This window comes from Capra hircus, chromosome 25, assembly GCF_001704415.2.
Source record: "Capra hircus breed San Clemente chromosome 25, ASM170441v1, whole genome shotgun sequence".
NCBI classification, from domain to species: Eukaryota; Metazoa; Chordata; class Mammalia; order Artiodactyla; family Bovidae; genus Capra; species Capra hircus.
The window spans coordinates 17,213,708-17,238,665 of record NC_030832.1 but is presented as its reverse complement, the minus strand read 5'-3'; the positions used below and the strand labels follow the sequence as shown (position 1 = coordinate 17,238,665).

At 42.5% G+C, this 24,958-nt stretch overlaps 1 protein-coding gene across 1 annotated transcript in view; it reads right to left on the bottom strand.

The window, feature by feature from the left end:
* IQCK (IQ motif containing K) overlaps positions 1-24,958 on the bottom strand; it is a 151,755-nt gene that overhangs the window by 76,093 nt on the left and 50,704 nt on the right. The window contains exons 5-7 of the mRNA XM_005697542.3: positions 21,218-21,270; positions 21,008-21,085; positions 715-799 (exon numbers count right to left, since the gene is read on the bottom strand). Coding sequence (XP_005697599.3) covers positions 715-799; positions 21,008-21,085; positions 21,218-21,270 — 216 coding nt within the window. The remainder of the gene's footprint in view (positions 1-714; positions 800-21,007; positions 21,086-21,217; positions 21,271-24,958) is intronic.

Here is a 24,958-nt window from a genome sequence, read left to right as displayed (position 1 = left end):
GCCAAGATAGGGAAACAAAATAAGTGCCCATCAATGGATGAATGAGTAAAGATGTAATACACACACACACACACACACACACACACACACACACACACACACACACACACTGAAATATTACTCAGTCACACAAAAAAAGAAATCCTGCCACTTGCAACAACATGGTTAGACCTTGAGGGTATTACACTAAGTAAGATGAAGAAAGACAAATTCTGAATAATTTCACTTATATGTGGAATATTAAAAAAAAAAGACAAACCAAAACATAAAATAAATGAACCAAACCAAAGCAATATGGAGATAAAGATTACCAGAGGGGAAGAGGCTGGGGGAGGGTGAGATGGGTAATGGAGATCAACTGTAGGGTGATGGATGGAAACAAAATTTCTGTTGGTGAGCATGCTGTAGTGCATACAAGGCAGGAATATGTCATACACACGAAACGTAGAAAGTGTTATAAACTAAAGTTACCTCAATAAAAAGTAAAATATTAGAAAGGTTGCAGGGTAGTTTTAATGACAATTGTGAAATAAGTTTTGGTAGAAATTCTAAATTACTCTTTAAGACCTGTTTTACAGAGAATCCTGTTTCCAAGGTCTGGATGTTAGCTATCCTAACCTGTGTTTCAAATTCGTCTCCAGGGTTTCCCTCGAGTCCTTCACAGTACACAAATTCCCCATCAGACGGAATGCCAAAATTGCACATGACGCTTACCAGATAGGCTCTCCAGAAGGACTGGATACAGAGTGCTGCTTCCGATGCTGTCAGCAGGAGGGAGAGCGGGATTGCCGGCCGTGGGCTGAAAGGCAATAAAATGGTCATAAGCCCATGAGAATCTGTCTTACCGCCTCAGCAGAGCCTTTGACAACATAATGGCCTCTCTGATTAAGTGCCTCATCCAGTCCCATTCTTAGAAAGCAACAATGTCATTTTTCATAGAAAAGTTTAGGCTTGAGTTAGCATTTGTTTTAAAATCTTGGATGGAATTTTTTTTTTTTAACCAGCATACTCTTAAATCATTATTAGCCTGCTCTGTTTTGAAGGGCTCAGGTTGGAAAGCTGCATGCTGCTGCTGCTGCTAAGTCACTTTAGTCGTGTCCAACTTGGTGCGACCCCATAGATGGCAGCCCACCAGGGTCCTCTGTCCCTGGGATTCTCCAGGCAAGAATACTGGAGTGGGTTGCCATTGCCTTCTCCAATGCGTGCATGCCTACTAAAGTGCTTCAGTTGTGCCTGACTCTGTGCAACCCTATGGACAGTAGCCCGCCAGGCTCCTCTGTCCAAAAGATTCTCCAAGCAAGAATACTGGAGTGGGTTGCCATTTCCTTCTCCTGGAAAGCTGCATATGTGACCTTAAAGTAAAAGAAAAAGCAGAAGCCACCTTTAGATATAGCATCATGACTGAGACATAACAAAAGGCTCTTTTTTGGAGAGAGATTAAGTAGCTCATTTCTTTCCTGAAATATTGCAATTTTCTCTGATTGGTGTACATTCTAGTTTAATGTGGTTTTAAGTCAAGCACATTTTAAAGTTGTTTTTCTATTACATCTTAATGAGCAATAAAATATCTCAAGTGCTGGTTAAATTGACAGTGTCTGCTCTTGTGGGATTCTATGATTATGATGGGATTTTTGATCATGAATACCGCATTTAAAATGACTAAATGCTTTTTTTTGTTGTTTATTTCCTAAAAGCAGTTTAGAGATTACCAACTGCTGACAAGATTTTACAAGTCTGACTTAATTCTGATCCCTTATGTTTCCCCAAAGCACTGCTATCTCTGAAAGACCAAAAGTCAGGACTTTTCAAATATAATGCAAAGAAATAAATCCCTGAAAGAATGTAGGTGACGTGGAGGCTGCTCTCCAGGCAGGATCCCCAGAAATGACTTTGCATGTGGGGGATCCCCGAGAGTCTTGGCTGCAAGGCTATCCCTAATGACAGTCATCACTTGAGTTTACAGCCACTCTTACTGTGTACGGAGAGAGGTTGACTCACCTGCTCAGGGTCACATAGCTTGTAAGCGTCCTCAACAGCATCTGGATCCAGACTTACCCAATTCCCCAAGCCCAGGCTTCCCTCACAATTTGTGCTGACACCAGCCCTCCACTGGGCCACCGCTTGCAGATGTCCAGCCCGACAGATTCCAGAACTAACAGGCAACAATGCACAATTCTCTAGGATCTGGGGTTTTATTTTCCACTACACTCAGACTTAAAAACAACAAAAAATTCCACCCTTGATACAGTATATTTGTGTGAATTAATGAATACTCTTTTGGATTACTCCAAAATCAAAGACATCAAAGCCAGAAAGAACCTGAGGGGTGATCAGGACCATTTTTCTAGCAAGTGCAGTGTTGCCAGGCCCTGGGTCTCCAGCGGGGTGGGTCTTTCTTAGGAGACCAAGGAAAGGAGAGTCTACTTCTTTGGAGAGAGAATTACAACCTCCAAATGATAGTGCTGTTAGAAACCTTTCCCTAATGCTGTGCTTTTATTTGCTTTTTTGTTTGGTTGTTCTGTTTTTTGTTCCCACTTCTTTTTGCCTAATATCTAGTTTTCTGGGCTTTAAGAGAGTATTTGTGTTTTTCTGGAGGCACATGGTCTCCCTGCTTTCTCATTAAACATTTCTCCTTGTACATTGCCCTTATTCTGTCAATCTCAGTTGTCTGACACCAGCAAATCACATCCCTGAAGGAATTTTCCTTCACTAGTTAAAAATCAATAGCATCTAGAAAAACCTTGGTGTTTCTGAAGAGACCTTGGTGGGTTGGCAGTGACTTCGTGAGAATAATGCTATCGTGCATCAATGCCAGCTGACATGCTCAGAGCACCCTGACTCCCCTCCCACCAGCCTTGCTCCTTGGCTCCAACCAGAGGGGCCCCTTTCATCTCCTCCAACGTGCCCTCCCACCTCAGGGCCTTGGCAGAGGGGCTTTCTTCTGTCTCCAATATCCTCTTACTTCCAGCCAGATCACTGCATACAGTTGTGTGAGTTGTTCTCTCCTCAAAGGCTCCCAACAGATGGGCCAGAGGCACTGAAACCCCAGCACATGCTCTGCCACTTCTGTTCCAGGACAGAGGCCCTTTTTCCTAATGTGATCAAAGGCGCATTGGGGCTGAGACCTCTTTCTCCCAGTTTACTCATATTCTTTCTTCCGATCGCCACTCAAATGTTATGAAACCATGTGCTTTCATTAGATCAGGGCCACTGTATAATTTTCCTTCCTAGTCCTTGGCCCAATTTGGAGATATAAATCTGTGTGATTGTCTAATTAACATCCTACTCCTCAACTGGACTGAAAGCTCCATAAGAACAGAAACTGGGCCTGCGTTTGCTCCTCTGGCATTTCCAGCAGTTGGGAGCATGTCTGGCACACAGTAGACACTCAATAAATCTTCGTGGGATGAGCCTCTGCTTGGCCCAGCGCACTGAGCTCTTTCCATGTGCTGTTTCATTAAATCCTCACAACGTTAATAATGAGCTGTTGTTGTCCTTTTAGAGTGAAGAGACTCAGGCATAGAGGGGTGACATGCATCTTCCAAGGTCACTGACCCTTTCCTGCTGAGAATTTAGACTGCCCACAGGAAGTGGTCCACAGAAAAGAGGAGGACAACTCAAAAGTTCTTTCACATGGAATTCAGGGTCTAGGGGCTGTGAGTGTTCAACAGAGGAAAGCACAGCCATTTGTCTGGAAGGAAAAAAAAATGAGCGAGGAGACGTTGTAATCATTGAAATTGCCCTCTTGATTAATTCTTACAGCAATAACTTGGCAGGTGTTCATTTGCCTGATGCTCCACAGAGAAATCCAGTGTCAGGACAGCAGAACAAAGTGGAGTGTGTCATGAGTATCTGAGGGGAGGCATGCTGGTGCCTTTCTATGGAGCTGCAGTTTTCTTGTTTTCAGTATGTTTCTCTGTACTGATATCATGAAATCCTCAAAGTATCCATATCCCTGTTTTGGAATAGCCATAGGATAGGATAGGAGAAGGCAATGGCACCCCACTCCAGTACTCTTGCCTGGAACATCCCATGGACAGAGGGTTCTGGTAGGCTGCAGTCCATGGGGTTGCTAAGAGTCGGACACAACAGAGCGACTTCACTTTTGCTTTTCACTTTCATGCATTGGAGAAGGAAATGGCAACCCACTCCAGTGTTCTTGCCTGGAGAATCCCAGGGATGGGGGAGCCTGGTGGGCTGCCGTCTATGGGGTCGCACAAAGTCAGACACGACTGAAGCAACTTAGCAGCAGCAGCAGCAGCAGGAGAGGAGATGGAGAATCGGGGGACACAACAGGCCCGGTCAGTCCAACAAAGGACTTCCGGTAGTAATGAGACCCCAGATCACTTTGCATCACAATGGCATCTCCAAAAAGCGAAATGAGATTTCTATTAGGCCTTTAAGCAGTAATGTGAGGCCACATTTAATGACACCCCGGCTTTCCTGGTGAAATAATGGGGCTCTGTCTAGTTCTTGATGAAAGTGAAAGAGGAAAGTGAAAAAGTTGGCTTACAACTCAACATTCAGAAAGCTGAGATCATGGCATCTGGTCCCATCACTTCATGGCAAATAGACAGGGGAACAATGGGAACAGTGAAAGACTTTATTTTGGGGGGCTCCAAAATCACTGCAGAGGGTGACCATAGCCATGCATGAAATTAAAAGACGCTTGATCCTTGGGAAAAAAAGCTATGACCAACCTAGACAGATATTAAAAAGCAGAGACATTTCTTTGCCAACAAAGCTCTGTTTAGTCAAAGCTATGGTTTTTCCAGTAGTTGTGTATGGATGTCAGAGTTGAAATATAAAGAAAGCTGAGTGCCGAAGAATTAATGCTTTTGAACTGTGGTGTTGGAGAAGATTCTTGAGAGTCCCTTGGACTGCAAGGAGATCCAACCAGTCCATCCTAAAGGAAATCAGTCCTGAATATTCATTGGAAGGACTGATGCTAAAGCTGAAATTCCAATAATTTGGCCACCTGATTCGAAGAACCAACTCATTGGAAAAGACCCTGATGCTGGGAAAGATTGAAGGCAGGAGGAGAAGAGGACAACAGAGGATGAGATGGTTGGATGGCATGACCAACACAATGGACATGAGTTTGAGTAAACTCCAGGAGTTAGTGATGCACAGGGAGGCCTGGCGTGCTGCAGTCCATGGGGTCACAAAGAGTCAGACACAACTGAGTGACTGAACTGAACTGTCTAGTTCCCAAACCAAGAATAAGTGTGAATCAGGGCAGAAGAAGAGCACTTAATCTTTGGAGAGAAGTCCCTAGGAATTATTAGTCATTTCAGCAGCCCAGCTCAAAAGGATAGAAGCCATTTCAAGCCCTTTTCTCTCTCTTGGAATCAGTGCAACTGGCTTCAGGTCAAATAAAAATTGAGATCAAGTAGAGGTGACTGCTCATCTTTGGGGAACTGGGGAGGGGAGGGGAAACAAGAGTGTCAATCCCAGGAGAAGGCAGCTGAGGCTCCCATGGGCTTAAACTGGACCGCCGAACCCCATCCCCGTGCAAACAGGTTTGAGCATTCCAATGGCGCAACAGTACTGCTGAGTGTTTCCAAGAATTGTCTTATTGGTAGTGCACATTTGTCAGCTCTTCTTCCTTTTTTTCCTCAAACCTGAATTAAATCTATTTGAATCACAATTGATTCTGTAATTTTGAGAAGGAACAAGAATGTACTCTTCTGACTGTGTACACACGTATATATAAATACACACATGTGCACACACACACACACACACACACAACTCTTCCCCTGCTCCCGACAATTTTTGGAGGATCAGCAAAATATTTCAGAACCTAGAGAAGTTATAGCATACTCACAAAATGCACAAGAGAATCTGAGATGTTAGTCTTTATTAATTTCTCCATCCAGCTGCAAGATGAAAGTTACCATCTGAAACAGCATTTATGGTCTATGGCCATACCACTCTGAATGCGTCCGATCTCATCTGAAATGGCATTTATGAAGAAAAAGCAGGAAGGAGAATGGTCTGCTTTATATTGAAAACTGAATCTTGAAATCCAAATTTGTTCCACTTTTCATTAGGTAAAAGATTAAGTTGTTTTTTTGTAACATGAAAGAATAAGCTAGATGCAAAGTCATTTACAAAATGACACAGGCCTTAAATCAACCATCATTCATAAAACCTTTCACCAATTCATAGGGCTGGCATTTGAAAATCTCTACTCACAGTATTCAGCAAAAGAGATTACCCAGTCCCTGCCCTCAGCCTTAATTGGTTTCCCAAACAATCTATGTTGGAGGCATCACCATCTTGAGGATTGAACCTCAAATATTTGGAAGAAGTACAATAGACTAGTGGTCCCCAACTTTTTTGGCACCAGAGACTGGTTTCATGGATGACAATTTTTCCATGGGCCAGGGGTAGGAGGTGGTTTGACTCAAGTGCATTACCTTTATTGTGCACTTTATTTCTATTATTATTACATTAGCTCCACTTCAGATTAGTGATTAGTAATGCCTCCAGACATTAGATCCCAGACACTGGGGACCCCGGCAGTAGAAGTTATCTGGAATGGGACTTCCAGACTAGTCATTAAGTCCAGAATCTCCTAGGATTCTTTTAATCCAGGCTTCCATGACATGAGGAATGGTTCCAAGAAACCTCTTGCTTACCCGCCCACCAACTCCACTCTGAGAGACCAACAAAACAGTTATTACCCAGCATTGGGCTGAATCATTCTCCCACATAAACACAGGGTCAAGTCCCATTTTGCCAACCCTGTCATTGGAAGCCACATAAGGGTCCAGTCAACAGTGCTCCCTAACAATACACTGCAAGACCTTGTGCTCACCCTTGGGCTGCAGGTTTAACCATCTTCAAAACCAGGGCTGGTTATTTTATGCTGTTCGATAAATATGCCCAGATTGCTGTGTCATTGAGTCTCTTCGTAACTGAGTACATGTTTTCTCCAAACTTGTTTAAGGAGGACCTTAAGGAGTTCTGCCTCTTTCTGTGTCCTTCTTCCTGCTCCAGAGGTGTCTGGGAAGAGCAGACCACCTCCTTCCTCACCTCTTCCAAACTTCTCACAGCAGATCTTAATTTGTTTTGTGCCATAATCCCTTTACGTTTTGGAAATTTGGATTTCTTCTCTGAATAATATTTTTAAAAATACAATAGTAAATACATAAGATTTTTAAGCAAACCAATTAGATTAAAATACAGTTATCAAAATGGGATTCCCAGATGGTGCAGTGGTAAAGAATCAGCCTACCAATGCAGGAGACACAGAGGAATCTCTGGGTTGGGAAGATCCCCTGGAAGAAGAAATGGCAACCCACTCCAGTATTCTTGCTCGGAAAATCCATGGACAGAGGAGCCTGGTGGGCTACATTCCATGGGGTTGCAGAGAGTCGAACACAACTGAGTGACTGAACACAACAACAACAGTTATCAAAATATTTTTTTTAACTGTTGGTAAAATACTAATTTACTTGCTTCTAAATCATACTGTAAATAAAAGTGCTAATGGCAGTTCCATTAACTAATATAATTTGAAGAAAGAGACAAGTGTAAATGATATTTCAAGATCACTGTAACAACCGTAGCTGGATGTGAAAACATCTGATTGTTGCTATTAGAGACAAAGTTACAGTTACTGTGGATACTATTGAAGTTGTGTCCCACATTCATAAGTAAAAGAGAGGCTAAATTTCAGTTAGGGATCAGTAAAAATAAAGAGGTAATTTCTCTATCTTCCAAGGTCGAGGACCCCTGAATCATAGAAAATTGTGGCTGGAGCTGGGAACCGGGGAAGATGAGTTTTGCATCCAGGATGAGACTAAAGACTCAGGATTTAAAAATAAACAAGATGAACTCAAACAGTGAAATTAGACTATCTAAAAACAGTGACTAGGAAGTTATGGAATTTGGCCAAAAGGTTCTTAAAGGGCTACTTCCTAGATGGAAGAGAGATTCAAAGCAATATGGTGATGTAGATACTGGAGAAAAAAAGGAAAAAAGGTTTCATGTTTTTATTCCCAGTAAGTTGTGATTCTTCAGTAAACCCATTAACTTTCAATATCTAACTAATTTTCCCCAAAGCATTTCAGTAAATGGTTTCCCATTCAGCTACTTGCGTGGGCCTGAAATCTCCAAGTCATTCTTGCCTTAGCTCTCTGTCACCCCGCATCCAACATCAAAGTAGATCCCAAATCCGACCTCTTCTCACCTTCTCCACTGCAAGCCACAATCATCTCCTGCCTGCAAGTGCCTGTTCACTGGCCTCTCTGTTTGCACTAGTAGTGCAAACCTTTGGTCAACTCCCCCTCCAGCTGCCAGGGTGATCTTTTTATAAGATAAATTGGATTACCTCACTCTTCTGCTCAGAACCCTCCAGTGGTTTCCTATCACACTCAAAAGAAAAAAAAAAGAATCCAAACTCTTCATCATGGCATCCGAGGCCCCACCAAAGAGGCAGCCTCGCTAGCCTCTTTGTCTTCATGTCCTCCCCTTCTCTCGGCCTCCCTCGTCTCTTCGTGCCTCACTGGCCATGTTCCTGTCTCTGGGACTTTGCAGTGGCTGTTCCCTCTGCCTGGAACACTCTTCCTTCCAGTCTTCATAAAGTTGGCTCCCTCCGTGTGTCACTCAGGTGCCAGTGTCACCTCCTTGGAGAAGTGAGCTTCCCTGCCTTCCCTAAAAACACTAGTACCTCTTACCCCAGGCCTGTGACTCTCAATCCACTTACTCGGCTTTATTTTTCTGCAGAGCTCTTGGGTCTTCTTTACATTACACAATATGTTTATTTGTGAATTTGGTTATTGTCTGTCCTTACAAGGTAAATTCCACAGGAGCCAAGACTTTCTATCTTTGTACCTATGGTACTTTGTATCTATGGTACCTAGAAAAAGTGCCGGGAAAAAGGCAGGCATTCAATAAGCATTTTTGAGGGGATAAGTATTATTACAGATAAGAAAACAGAGGACTTCCCTTAGTGTCAGAATGTATCAGTGGCAGAGCTGAGGTTAAATGCAGATATTCTGTCTTTCTCTTGCCTGGTCATGCTGCTCCCCGTGTTTCATCTTGCCAAAGCAACGGTTACTATTCTCTTAAGATTAAGGATAAGATAAAAGCTATCATTCTTTGAATACCTACCGTGAGCCCTCTGCAGTAAGAATATCTTTCATTTTTATTTGCCTTTCATACCCTCCCCCTTCTTGTGGTATCAGCCCTCAGATTTTGTTCTGACTGCTCCCCACCCCGTGTCAGGGGTAACGTGGGTTACAGTGCCTTGCCCTCCCCGGGCTGAGGTGTGCATCTGAAACCCAGGTTGAGCCAAGCAGATGCCCTTTCTCTGGAGCAGGAATCTTGAGTGGAATGTCAAAGACTAGAGGGGTCTATGCACTGTGGGTCCCTAAATCTGCTTCTTAGGCCAGACCCTTATATTTCCTTTTGTGTCTGCGGGTTATCTTTTTACCTTCAACACATAACTTTTTTCTCAAGTAGCCTTTAACTTTCCATTGCTTGCAACAAAAAAAGCTCTGATGCCATCTTTAACTGTCACAGCAACCCTATGATGTAGGTTTTATTACCATCCCCATAGTACAGAAGAGAGGAGTAAGTAAGGTCCAGAGATGTGAAGGGATAGCTCCAGGTCACCTAACATCATACATTATGTTGGCTGCATACAGGTCCCAAGATGTCCACCTCCAGTCCCCAGACTCTGTGAATATATATATATATATATATATATACTCCCTTATATGGCAAAAAAGGCTTTGTAGCTGTGATTAAGTGAATGGTCTTGAGATTATCCTGGATTATCTAGGTGGGTCTAATGATATAATCACAAGGGTCCTTATGAGAGGGTCCTTATGAGAGGGAAGCAGGCCCCGTGACAACAGGAACAAGAGGTCAGAGCAATGCAAGGAAAGGATCAGGAGCCGTCCAGGATGCAGGCAGCCTCCAGATACCAGAAAATACCAGAAAAGAATTCTCCCCTAGAGTCTCGAGAAGGGACCAGCCTTGTCAACACAGACCTGAGCCCTGTGAAACTGATTTTGGGCTTCTAGCCTCCAGAACTGTAAGAAAATAAATCTGTGCTGCTTTAAGCCACCAAGGTTGTGGTAATTTACTAAACAGTCATAGGAAACTAATATTCCAACTACTAAACATCAGAGCTCAGACTGGAACCCAGAGGTGTCTGCCATGCTGCCTCATGCAGGCTCCCCGGGCCTCTCCCCAAAGAGCCACACAGAAACGACAGGAAGGAGAGGAAGCAGACTGTGGGCCCCAGGGAAAGGGCCACCCCCGCGACACACCTCCAGCGAGAGAGAGGCACTCAGCATGTCCTGAACTCAAGAAGCAGCTCTCTTTCCTTCCTGTTTGAAGATGAAAGTTAACATAAAGAGCAAGGAAAATAAAAAAGATTAATTATCAGGATACTCTGGCCTTTGGAATTACTGAGACAGAAGTCTTCTATAAGACAAAATGAGTCTAAAGGTTTTTTTCCTTCCAACAGGGCATGACAACAAAAATTTTGCCAGGCTACCACCTAACTATGATCTTTAGTGCAGAATACACGCCATTTCTTGTGCCGTTCTGAAGGCATGAGGGTTTGGGGTCTCACAACATGCTTAAGCTCAGCACAGACCATCATACAAACGCTGGTGCTTGTCCTCAAACAGTACAGTGACTCTTCTGTTTTCATCTCAGGTTTTGGTCATAAGATACTTTCACCAACCTGAAAGTATTGAGGATTTTTCTTTTCTTTTATCCAATGGTAGAACTTAGCTGAAAAGAGATTTCGCCCAAAGGAAACTTTTCTTTTCTCTTCTATAACATAATCTTTGTTTCATTGAAGGTCTCAGTTTTAATGATGTTTTTCATGAGCCTTTTCCCCAGGGACACAGGGCCAGAGAGGCAGCAGCGTGCTTTTTGTTCCTTGTATTTATTTAGTGATTGATCTGTGCAAGCAAACTGGACTAATACTTTTTGGTCAAAATAAAAAGCTAAATGCTTCCTGTTCTTAGTATGATAGCAAACAGTTTCACTGTTTCTTATGGGCTGGTTAAGTCAGGACTACATTCAATAAAAGAGGATATCGCTGGATTCAAAAACAGGAGCAAGGAAAAGAGGAGAAATGATGTAATCTGCCGCTGCTGAAAGGCTGATTGGAACATGCGCAGATTGTTTTATTTCTCCAAACTATCACTCCTTTCCCTATAAGAGAATCGTGCATCCCTGCTCTTCCATTCGCCTGTGGTTTCTCCCGAAGCGGGTGGTGTCAACTCCCTATAACACTGATATTGAGCTTGCTCACGGGGCTTGTACTGAACAATGAAGTGTGAGCAGAAGTAATATTGGCCTGGGTTGCTCGTTGCCCTTCTCCCTCTGCTGTGGGACTGAGGAAGATGCTGTTCCTCCTTCCCAAGCCCCAGAATGAAAAGAGACTTGGAGCAGGGCCAAAGAGGACACATAGCCAGCAAAACAGGGTGCAGAATAAATCTTAGCTGTTATAAGGTATTGAGATGTAAGGGTTGTTTGTTGCTAGAGCAAAATCTAGAGAGAGCTGACTAATGTGGAATATAAGAAGGTAGCTGGGTAAATATCATATAGAAGAACATATCAGGGCTCTTTCATAACCCTTATTCAGAATGTCTTAAGCAAAAACAGAAAAAAGGGGGGTGGTATTTATCTTTAAAAAGGAAAAGAAAAAAGGTATTTATTAATTTACTTTATTAATAGGGGTAGAGTTAGCTTTAGATGAGATCAGAGAGGTTCAAAACAGTGCCGTAGGGACTCAGACTCTGGTCACCTCTCAGTTCTGCTGTTACCCCAGGTACAGTCTCTTTAGATAATTGCCCTCAGCTGCTCAAGGCATGGCAACCCACTCCAGTGTTCTTGCCTGGAGAATCCCAGGGACAGGGGAGCCTCATGGGCTGCCGTCTATGGGGTCGCACGGAGTCGGACACGACTGAAGCGACTTAGCAGCAGCAGCAGCAGCAGCTCAAGGCTTATAACCTCAAAGTTGGAAGTCTAGAGGAAAAGACAGAAAAGTTTTCCTGGTTGCTTCTTGAAAAATCTTGGGGTTGTCTCTGGGCTTGTCTCTCATTTAACTGTGGTGGTCAGGGGAATTCACTGCTCTGGTCACATACTGGGTCACAAACTCAGCCCAGAGCCAGAGGTGGAGTCAGTTCACTTTGTGCTTGCACTGAGAAGGGGAGAGGGATGATCCTTCCAAAAACACAGGGAGTACTGTAACCAAAAGAAGGGGGAATTCAGTGCAGGGCTGGAAAAAACATAAATGTCTAAAACACAGCAAGAAAATGGAATGAAATGAAATAGAATAAATACTCTTTCATTTTGCAATTCTTTTTAGTTCTTAATGTAACTCTGTAGACAATATGAAAACTACAAAATAATGTAGAGGGGAAAACAAAAGCCATAGTCTTGCTATTTGGAGTGAAACATCCCTTTGAAAGAACTTAGATCTAGAGTTATTTAATTCTGTGATGATCCTTGACTTAAAATGTTTCCTTCCACTGTATAGTTTAACAGATATGTATAGATTATATATTGTAAAACTTCATTATTTGTATAAACCTAAGAATTTTTAAAGGGTGGTCAATGTTTATATAAAACAGCTACGTAAAAGTGCAGATCTTAAAGCAAAGAGTCATGGAAAAGGGATGGGCAGTGTGAAGAGCGTGTTAAATTATTGGGACCTATGGGACAAGGACCCATCATTTATGTGATAAGCAATAGGCAGCTGCCGGTCCGCTGGTGACAAATGATTGCGACCTCCCAGCTGTGATCTGACAATATGATGATGTCGAGCCTCAAAGACAGCTGGACTTGGGGGAATTTATTTTAAGAAGAACATTAAAATAAATCCAAACTCATATTTTAGATGGCTCCCTCGGCTGGTAGTTGAGATTATTTGAGGCAATAAATGCTAGGACACATAATATATACAAAGGAGCAGCATCTGACGCAGGAGCTGACTCTAAAATGAGCACATAAGATGAAAATCACACTTAGCCAAAACTTTCCCTTGGCACACCTTCAATTACCCATATAAAGACATGGCACCTTTCCAGTGGTCTCAGGTAGCCTGTGTTTTCCATCTTAGTACTGATCACTAAGTACCAGGTGATAGGCAGAAGGGCGGAGTAATTAGTCATGCTCCAACAAGCACTGACTCTGGAGCCAGGCAGCTTGGGTCCGAATCCTATCCCTGCTATTTCCTAGCTTTTGACCTTGAGAAGTAACTTACATCGTTGTGCCTCAGCTTTTTCTCTGACATACGGCTGCTGCTGACACAGCTGGAACCCATGGGCTGGCTATCCAGTGTTTCCTTACCTATCTCACCCTCCCTTACAGATGTTTTGAGGCCTTGCTCTGTGAGAAGAGGTGAGAAAATTAAGAATGAGGGTGGTTCCTCCATTCTTGTCTTCTTTTTGTTTTAGTGACTTCAAAAATGAGTTGTTCCAAATAGCTATAATTTATAAGAGGCTGTCCAACCTGTATCAGTCTTTGCATAAGTGTGAAATAAACTGTTCTTTCGGCTATTGTTTGTAATTGGAACCTAGTCTAGGCTAACTTGATTAACAGTTGGTAAATAATAGTTCCCACTTTGTAGGGTTGTCATGGGAGTTAAATTAGGTAATATTTATACACTGTTCAGAATAGTACCTGAGTAAACAGCAGGGCTTCCCTGGTGGCTCAGACAGTAAAGAAACTGTCTGCAAAGCAAGAGACTCGGGTTTGACCCTCAGGTGAGGAAGATCCCTTGGCGAAGGGAATGGCTACCCACTCCAGTATTCTTGCCTGGAAAATTCCATGGACATTGGAGCCTGGTGGGCTACAGTCCATGCGGTCACAATGAATTGGACGTGACTGAGCAGCTAACACTTTCACTTCACTTCAAACACTATATACACCGGCAACCCACTCTAGTATTCTTGCCTGGAAATTCCATGAACAGAGGAGCCTGACAGGCTACAGTCTGTGGGGCCATAAAGAGTCTGACATGGCTGAGCACACACATAAACACTATATAAATGCTTGGTTGGTAGGTAGGTGGTTAGGTAGGTTATGTAGGCAGACAGACAGACACAGAAGGAAGCAGTTGCCTTCTAGGCTGCTCACATGGCAAGTGTCACATAAAACTGAAGACAACTAAGGAAAGAGCTAAATCCTGTGTCCCATTTTATGCTTCACCTCCAGAGTAAATGCAGGGGAAACTGCCTGCATTTTTAAAAGATCTTGTTTCTCTCTATTCCTCTCCCTCTCCTTCTCTCTCCTTCTGCCAAAAGTACGTTGAATTAGCATAAATAAGTCTATGTACATTGCAGTTCCAACTGTGCATAAAATCTGCCCATGAAGACAAACGACCATGTTAGTCTGTGTCATGGTTCCATGACACACAGTAGGCATCCAGTAAATGGTAGCCGGACAGTTTATGAATATGCCTGCTTCATGATTTTAGAGTACAATTAAGCATATAATAGGCTTCCCTGGTGGCTCAGAGGTTAAACTTCTGCCTGGAAAGCAGGAGACCAGGGTTCAATCCCTGAGTCAGGAAGATCCCCTGGAGAAGGAAACGGCAACCCACTCCAGTACTCTTGCCTGGAGAATCCCATGGAGGGAGGAGCCTGGTAGGCTACAGTCCATGGGGTCGCAAAGAGTTGGACACGACTGAGCAATTGCACTTCACTTTATGCATATAATAAATATTAGCTGAATAGATCAGCTAATAAATTAATAATAACTCCCTTCGAACAACTGAAACGTACCCATTCATATATGTGTCATTAGTGGGGAATGACGTATTTCCTTAATAGCTGGAACCAGAATTTCTCCTAGGTAAGGAACTAGCTTTGTTTAGATGAAAGACCATTTTCCAGATGGAAAAACTGAGGCTCTGAAAGCTTAAGTCATGTGTGCTGAGTCACATGGCTGGAAATGGTAGAGCACGGTATAGTATGCACAACTGTGGTTCCAGAGCCCAGGGTCCCAACCCCTACATGCACTATCTCCACTTTGACTTCCAGACCATTATTACTCCACCCTTGACAGCTTCTGGATTTCACATGCATCATCTTCTTCAACCCACCCCACAAGCCTCCAGATACTTCATTATTCATACAGATGACACCTCCGACACCAAGGCCTCCAGGCCATGTGATTCCATGACCCCCATCTTCCTTTGTGACAGTCACCCAACAGAACGGTCACATCTTAGACCGTCACATCTCAACTTCCCAAATTCCTGATCTGATCGTAACCTTCTCTGTCCTTTCATCTTTCCCACCCACTCACTTCTATTTATATTATTTGTCACCCCTGCATGAGACGATGACTTGGGTTACTGGTGTCCATCTAGAACAGGGCTCAGCAAACTAGAGCCCAGGGGCCAAATATGGCCCAGCACCTACTTTTGTAAATAGAGCTGTGCTGGAACACAGCCATGCCTCTGTGTCTCATATTGTCTACGGCTGCTTTCATGCTACAAGTCTGGAGTTGAGTTGTTACAACAGAGACCAAATGATGTGGCCTGCAAAGCCTAAAAGATTTACTATGCTGACCTGACCTAGAAAGTCATTTCCTTGTTCCCCAGGAGCCATGTTTTTAGGGCAAGCCCATGGCTCTGATTATATTAATCCTCCTCCTTGTTACTGGGAAAATTGGATTTGGCACTGGAGGGCCGCAGGGAGGGAGAATGAGGCTGAGGTGAGGGAACTGGCTGGTGAGCTGTGTCTGTTCGGAGCCAGGTCTCAACTTGGGTAACCGGGGCCTCCTCACACCGTGAGGCTTCTCACTTGGGCTCACACTTGTCCCTCTTCCCCTCCCACACCCCAGGGCCATTTTCCTTCTAGGTAACTTGAGCCTCTCGTCGTAATGAGAAAACTCGGTCTCCGCCATCATTCCAGCCATCTCCAGTGAAGAAAAGCCCAGCCCTCTCGGTTCACTGCCAGTCAATAGATGCCTCCTTGACACAGCCCGTCCGCTACTCAATCAGCTGCTCGCGAGGAGCTTTGAAGCAGCTTGTTATTTCTCTTCCTTTTAGTGTTTTATTATCAAACATTTCAGATATAAAAAGTAGGCAGAAGGACTTCCTTGGTGGTCCAGGGGTGGGGACTGCCCTGTTGCCACTGTGGGTTCGACCCCTGGTTGAGAAACTAGGATCCCGCATATCACACAGTGAGGCCAAATAAAAAATAGAACATATATATATATATACATACATATGTATGTATGCATGTATGTATTTATTTAAAGTAGGCAGAAAAAAATTAACCCAGGTCACCATCCAGACTTAATTATATGCTTCTCCTTTTCAGTCACTCAATGTAACTTCCCCTACCTCTATCCATTGACATCATAAGGTTACATATGTCATTCATATGTTCATAAGTATTTCAGCATGTTTCTCTAAAAAGTAAACTTTTTAATCATGACTATGAAATCATTGTGTGTAACAATTCTCTATATCATCAATTATTTATTAAGTGTTTAAATTTCCAATTGCCTCCTAATTTTTCTTTCTAATTTGTTTCTTTGAATCAGGGCTCACATAAGATTCATTGAAATTTCTACAACTGTATGGACCCTACCACTCCCATTTTAGTGCTTCCAAGTTGGTTACTTCCAATGTGAACACGTCATGTAGTGCTCCTTCTCCTTCTGAAAATTGATTGTTAAATATTAACATAATTCAGAAAATATGGTACTTCTTGAGAAAACTGTAAGACGCTATTCTTGTCTTACAAGAAAAGTTAACAATGTTTTCCCATCCCTAAGATCCTGCAAACAAAATTTGCAGCCCCAAAATGTCTCTTTGCCATGTGCCATGAGGATTATTCTGAGCTGAAAACAAACAAGGCCCAGAAGACTCAGGAAGAAACTTCGACCTTCCTCCTAACTGCTGAAAGAATTTAGATAGAGGGCCTGTGCCTGGAATAGTGTTATCACCAGATAAGTCTGCAGAGAATGTGGGTGAGGTGTGGTGGGGAAACGTAGAGATCAGAGGTCACTCTCTGTCCCATTGTCTCTGCAGGGCCACTCCAACATTTATTTACCAAACATTTGCTTTTCCAGCTTCGTGTCAATTGCCTTCCTCCCCTTTGAAGTCCCAGATCCCTGCCCTTAACATCTTCTTTTGTCTTTAGCTGAAGATGGTATTTAAGTGAGGGTCTCAGCCATTTTAGTAAGTTACTCAGTTCTCCTAGGTCTCTCCCGTGAACACATGTTATGAAACTTTTGTCTGATTTCCTCCTGATAATCTGTCTCCTGTCAATTTAATTCTTACAACAGTGAGAAGAACCTAGAAGGGTAGGGGGAAATTTCTCCCTCCCCGAAGATCCTCTGGGCCTAGTCTAGACCTTTTGCTATATTAGCTTTGCCAGTCTTCAATCCTGAGTCTTCCCAACCATCTGTTTCCTCCACCCGCTTTCCAGGATTGCAGAGGGTTGCTGGAAATAATCTCCTAAGCAGGCTGCTATATACATCACAAATTCAGACCATCAGCTGGGCCATCCCTATTTATCCTAGTTGGTTCCCTATCAGTTTCACCATAGCAGCTGCCGTCTCCTCGCCACCCCTACAAGCCTCGGAACCTGCCTGGGTCTCCCTCTCAGCAGATGCCTTCACATCCACACGAATGACCAGGACACCACCGAGCATGAACTTTCTCAGCTTTTCTCTCTTCCCCCCTCAGATTCCTCTCACTTTTCCCTCTGGATGCAATCACAAGTTCTCAGCCAGGGACCCTTCTGCCTCCCCAGTCCCACAGTTGGCAGCATGTGGAGACAGGCGTGATGGTGATGACTGCAGGGGGCGCTACTAGCATGCGGTGGGGGTGCTGGAGATGCTGCGCAACATGCTGTTGTGTACGGGCCACCCCTCCCCCCACCAAAGAAGAATTACCCAGCGCCAACCAGTCCATTCTGTAGGAGATCAGCCCTGGGATTTCCTTGGAACGAAAGAAGCTAAAACTGAAACTCCAGTACTTTGGCCACCTCATGCGAAGAGTTGACTCATTGGAAAAGACTCTGATGCTGGGAGGGATTGGGGGCAGGAGGAGAAGGGGACAACAGAGAATGAGATGGCTGGATGGCATCACTGACTCGATGGACGTGAGTCTGAGTGAACTCCGGGAGTTGGTAACGGACAGGGAGGCCTGGCGTGCTGCGAGTCATGGGGTCGCAGAGTCGGACACGACTGAGCGGCTGAACTGAACTCAACTGAAAAGTCAGCAGGGCTGCCCAGGTGGCTCAGCGGTAAAGAATCTGCCTGGCAATGCAGGAGATGCAGGTTCAATCCCTGGGCTGGGAAGATCCCTTGGAGTAGGAAATGGCAACCCACTCCAGTATTCTTGCCTGGAGAATCCCACAGATAGAGGAGCCTGGTGGCCCATAGAGTTGCAAAGAGTCCAACAGGACTGGGCGATTAAGCACACACACACACACACACACACAAATGACAACAACAACAACAATCAGATGTCAGCAGGGCCGAGGCTGGGGAAACCTGGATTAGAGATCATCTCCTACCTTACCTGGCTCTCTGCTCTCCCTGCTCATGAGCATTCTCAAGAAGGATGTAGCCCCTGAGGTCTGGCCTCTTCAAGACCAAATCTGGGCACCAACCAGCTTGACCACCGGCCCCACCTGACTGGTGCCAGGGCTGCTGGGGGGTGGAGTGGGTGGAGCATAGATGGTCTTGTACATCTGCATTTCCCTATAATGCTTTGTTAACATCTGTTTTACAACACTCACTACAGAATCTATAGCTAGTTGTAAACACATTCTCACCCCAAGGGTCGGAGCCATATTTTATTCATCTCTGTTTCTCCACAGCACCAAGCTCTGCATTGCATTTGGGAGGTGTTCAATAAATATTTATTGCATCAAATTAATTAGTATCCTTTAAAATTTTATCATGCTCTGGGCATGCCTTTGTAAAGCAGAGAACAAACACCATTTAAATCAAGAGCTCTTAGGTTTTTGTTCCTGTGGAGTCCAGTTGATATGCTTGCAATTGCTACTTTGCAGTATATTTATATGAGCTGCCAGCGGAAGTTAGCAACAATTTTAAATTTAGGTATTTGTACAGCAAATGACTAGGGATTTGAGAGAACTCATTGGGAGAAATTATCTTATTTTTCAGATTCTTTTTCATTGGTTATTGCAAGTGAAAAAATGTTTCATTTTCAACTTGGAGAATGATATCAAAAAACCTTGTCTTAGAAAAACATGCAAATCCTTCAGTTACTGATCATTTATAGTCAACAAAGCCTTTTCATTTTCATAGTGAACTAAATTAGGTACAAGCTTAGAAGCTTAATAAGAAACAAGATCTTCTAGTATTATCCTCCTTTCAATGTATAGTCTCAGATTTTTAAAAACTAGTAATACCTGGAGTCTTTCAAACTCTCAAAACTGAGAAACTCAGCCAAGAATCTATTCAATTTAGCATTCTCCAGAAAGGCAGATTTAAGCAAAAGATGTGATATTTGCGGGCTAAGTGTCTAATTTCGTGTTTCATACTCTGTTTGATATGGGATTTTACAAACCTTGCTTAATTTCCTGGTGCCTCAATTTCCTGACATTGTTCTTGCAAAGGGCTGATGTGAAAACATTTGCAAAGAATAGGTTAAATATTATTCTCTCTAAATTGAGTAGTCATTCTTCCACTTTGGGCTTAAAACTATGGATCACTACTTAAATGTCATCTTCCAAGTAAGTTCTTTCCTGAATACTCTATCCCCATCTGCTTTATCCCACTCTGTGTTATTTTTCCCTATAAGCAACTATTTATAGTGCACTTATTTATTTGCTTATTATCTGTCATCCTCCACCGGAACATAAGCTCCATTAAGGCAGGAGTTTTAGCTGCTTTGTTCACCACTCTATCTCCAACACCTAGAATGATGTTTGGCACACAGTAGTACTCAATAAACATGTATTGTATGAATGAACAAATAATGCAAATCTAGAAATGACAAATACTATAACGATATCAAAGGCATGAATCAGAGGTAATTAAATAAACATGGCTAGATTTCAAAATGTATTTCCATCAAATAAAAGCAAGTTGCAGGATAATGCATAAATTTCCTCATTTGCAAAGTAGGGCTGGTAATAGCATTGTTATAAGGATCAAGTTAGTTCATTTGGCATTAAATGCTGAGACCAGTGATACAGCACTCGATAAATGTTAGTTGTCATCATTATTAGGGCTTCCCTGGTGGCTCAGATAGCAAAAAAATCTTCCTGCAATAAAAGAGACCTGGGTTCAATCCCTGGGTTGGGAATATCCCCTGGATAAGGGAATGGCAACTCACTCCAGTATTTTTGCCTGGAGAATTCCATGGACAGAGCAACTTTGCAGGTTACAATCCATGGGGTCACAGAGTCGGATATGACTGAGCACTAACACTTTCACTTCACACTTTCGTCATTATTGCTTTATCATTGATGATAAATGGCTCCCATAAAATAATACTACTAATTTTGTGTGACATAATCTGTTTATATAGTTAAATAACTAATTTAAAGAACTATGGAGGGATGAAATATAGACCAAACATTAATTCTGTGATAAGACTCAGATTAGAATGATGGTCAAAGAGAGTGTTAACTTTATCTGTCATGTTCTAATATTTTAAATGTAGAATTGATGCATATAACTAAAAGTTAAAATTTAGAAAAGTTTGGTTATAAGACATAATGACCTTTGGGGCTAGGTGGAGAGCAAGAGAAAATGGAAAGATTAATTACTTAGGATAAGAAATGTTCTAGGTTTTCTATTTTATTTCTGAAGTGCTTCTTGAAATATCACTGCCTGGATGGGATGCCCTTAGCTAAAATTAACCAGAGAAAAGACCCACATGTATAACTGACCCCCAGGTCCTGGATGGATTACATAAATTAGTTCTCTTAGGAGAACTATCATTAAAGAGGAAATGATCATTAACACAATCTTAAAGTTAGGAATAAATTATTCAAAGCCTTGTGCCATTACTTACTGCAGTTTCAGCCACTCTTCCACAAATGGAATGGAGAAGAATTCTGTGAACGGCTCCCCTATCCTCTTTGGATTTTGACTGGTCACACCATATGTTTGATTGACAAGAAAACAATAAGCAAGAACTCAAGTCAATTGTTGCTATTCTGCTGGCAAATTAACGCTATTGAATTCTTACGGTCATTGAATATTCAAAGACTGAAAAACTTACTTGTATAACCATTCAGTCAGAAAATCACAGGCAATGAATTTGGTTCTTTTCCTCTAAAGAGAGAAGAGAGAATTAAATTATATTCTTTGCCCACATATTTAAGTAGGACAAAGGAATAGGGGTTAATTTATTGCTTGTGTTAGATGAAATATGCTTAAGTCCTTGATGAGGCTTATAAGTACATCAAGAAACAATAACTCAGGCAAAGTAAAGAACACTGATGACATTTCTCCAGTCATCTTGGGATAAGCATCTTTTCTGACTATATTACCAGGAACTAATAAAATACAAGGGACATAGTAGGAGCCTTATTACATGTATTTTGGACTTGCCTCAAAAGGATTTACTTAGATCTAGACATTGTCTTGATGTAAATATATGTATTGCTTTCCCCGATTCCACTCAAATCTTCAGAAGTCAGTACGTCAGGTCTGGGTCCATTGGCCAGAGCATTGACCCTGCCTTGCTGCCCACCCAATAGCCCCTCTCCACTTCATCCTTATTATCAGAAGCCCAACAACAATCAGTCCAGGGGGAAAACTACATTTCCCAGCCTCCCATCAAGCTCCAATATTTTGGCCACCTGATGTGAAGAGCTGACTCATTGGAAAAGACCCTGATGCTGGAAAAGATTGAGGGCAAGAGGAAAAAGGGGCATCAGAGGATGAGAGGACTGGATGGCTTCACTGACTCAATGGACATGAGTTTCAGCAAACTCAGGGAAATAGCGAAGGACAAGGAAGTCTGGCGTGCTGCAGTTCATGGGGTCACAGTCAGACAACAGAACAGCAGCAGCATGCGGCAAGGGACAACCATAAGACATAGTTCGGCTACTTGAGACAGAAATTGACATACCCCATAGATTTCTGAGACAGTGCTACTTTCCCAATCTCTACTGCTCTCTTCCTTAAAGTTTCCTTCCACTTCTTTCCATCTGGAACACAGATGTGGGGCTGGAAGCAAAGCAGCACTTACAAGCCAACAGGCCAAAAAGAGGAGATTAGAAAGAACCTGGGCCTCTGATGACTTCCTTAAGTCAATGTACCAACTTGCAGCTGACCCACTCTGGATATCTTGATATATAAAGGAAAATCAACTTCATTTGGATTATTGCCACTGTTCTTGATTTTTCATAACATGCAGCTCAATGTGGTTCCTAGGTGATAGGTAGCTAACAAGCCACAAGGGAAAGAACGTCCTGGAGGAACAAGGCTGAAGGCTCACAGGACAGATATGGGGTAGAACATTGTTTGCCCTGCCTCCTAGTCCCGTTTAAAATGTCCTATAACCCAAAGAGAACTACTTAATCCCCTTTAGAAGATTATTATGGAAACTGGGAGATAGAAGGCCCATCTGCTTCTCCTTTAAAAAGCAGGGGCTAAGACCCAATCATTGGTTACGATTCTAGTATTAGGATCTAGTGAAAAGATCCTTTCCAAGAGTGAAGGCAAGACAGACTCTGATGGAAATTCTCTCTTTTCCCTTCCCAGGTGTACCCTTCACCTCACTCTGTGCCTTATGAGGCTGATTTTATGGTTCATATCAACCAGGCTCGCTTACTCTTTTGTTGGGTCCAGTCATTGGAGATACCAGCAAGAAATCCGAGAGGGGAAAAGAGAAAGGCAGCGGGTAATGAGCTGAAGTGTGTCTCCTCCCCCAACCTCTGCCCCATGTTCATATATTGAAGTCCTAACCTCCAACACTTCAGAACGTGACCTTGTTTCAAAATTGGATCAGTACAAATAAAATTAGTTAAGCCCTGCCACTCCTGAAGGGCACAACAAGTCTAATGAGAGTGAACAAATCTGGGGTTTTATTAGTAAGGAAGAATTGACCACCAATGGCAGATCCCTAATGACATTGTACCAGACCCTTGATCCAACTATGCCTGAAGCCTTTCATAAGCCAATATATTCCCCCTTTCTTACTCAGCCAGTTTGTTTTGTTTATAGCTTCCAACAGAAAGAGTTTTAACTAATTTCTTAACTAATTCCTTCATTTTCCCATTGGCTAACTCCATTTGTCTTTCAAGATGCCTCCTGGAAGCCTTTCGGAGCATTCTTACCTTATTCAATTTAGAGTAAGCTCTCCTCTCCCGGCCACCACTGGTTCTACGTGCCCCTCTGTTATAGCACCTCAGATGTAACTGTAACATAACTGCTAGCCCACATGTCCAACTCCTCTACCAAACTATAAACTGTCTGAGGACAGGACATGTGTCTTCTTTATCTTCCCAGTGCTTAACTGAGTATCTAGCACAGAGCAGGTGATCAGCTACTGGTAAGTGAATGAATGCATTCCCCATGCAACTCAAGCAAAAAAAGCAAGAAAAAAACTCCTGTACAAGAATTCTGACATTTATAAGTAGGCATTGCTAATAAATTCTGGACAATTCGTCTTCACTTTCTTCTTCTAATATTTTATTTATTAGGAGAAACATTTTTCTTCTGTTTTTCTTCCCCCCTCCCTTTACTTTGAAATAGCCAAATTAGCTTTATAAGCTTAGATAAGCTTTAAAAGATTGCTGTGCAACTGATTCTCACCAAAAAAGGAAAGTGCTACTTAAGATTTTTCCCTGAAAGCTTTACTACAGCTGTTAGTAAATAAAATATAGAGGTGCCTGAGTTGCTGGAGATTGTCTGTAGTCTTTTACCTCACTGCTGATAGACTTTTATTAAAAAATTGAAACACTGCTGGCCACAGTAATAAAATTAAATGCACTCGACCATGTAATGGGGTCTTCTAAGTTTGCACTGCAAGAGTAGGATTCCCTTTGAAAAGCTATCCTTCACCAAAATAAGAAAATACTTGTACAACAATGCAAATATGTATTTAGCATGAATTGCCATCTAATAATTTAAACAATCCAGCAATTGTAGGATGGCAGTGTCTCTCCCTCTCTCCCTACAAAAGATACATTGTTCCCTTGGCATTTAGCATACCCTTTGGTGGTAAAGATTCTTTCTATGAAGGGAATGCAGCTTGACTTACTCCATTAAAAAGGCTTTTAAAATAGCCAAATGGTCTGATGTATGAAGGTCATGCAGACAGATTTAATCATTTTGATGCAAAGGAATAAAATTAAAGAAATTGTGTTTTCCTTCTGTCCTGGGCAAGTGTGGACGTGCTGTGCATACTCAGACACATGGAACAGAGGGGACATTGTTCAGCTGTTGTTTAGTTTAAAAATTATCTTCGGGGAGCTGAAAGGGAGAAGGGAAAGCAAATGAAAAGTTGTGGTGAGTGAAGAGATAAGAGAGGAAGTAATACAGAGAAAAATTAAAGAGTGAGATTAAGAAAGTATGGGCACCCAGGTTAATGTAATGTAGACAAATACGCTGAGTTCATGATTGTTAAAGGGTAAAAAATGTCCAAGATTGGGCAAGCAGGGTGATCAGTTAAGGCAACCTTATACAAAGTTAAAAACCAGTTTTTTTTTAAAAAGTCCAGAATTAGAAGGAAAAAGACTACGTGTCAAAGGAGAAGACATCGTCATGCCATCATGAACCTGTGAGTTACTTTGTTCTGCATCCAAGAAAACAAGATGGATGGAAAATGGGATGAGTTGATGGACTGGTGTACGGATTGTGATGAAGCAAACAAAGCAATGTGGTAACCATGAAATCTAGGTGGTAAACACCTGGGGCTTTAGTCTGAAATTCTTCCCATGCTTCTACATGCTGGAAAAAAATTGTAACAACATTGAGGGGAGGGGCAATGGGGGAGGAGAACAAATGGTAA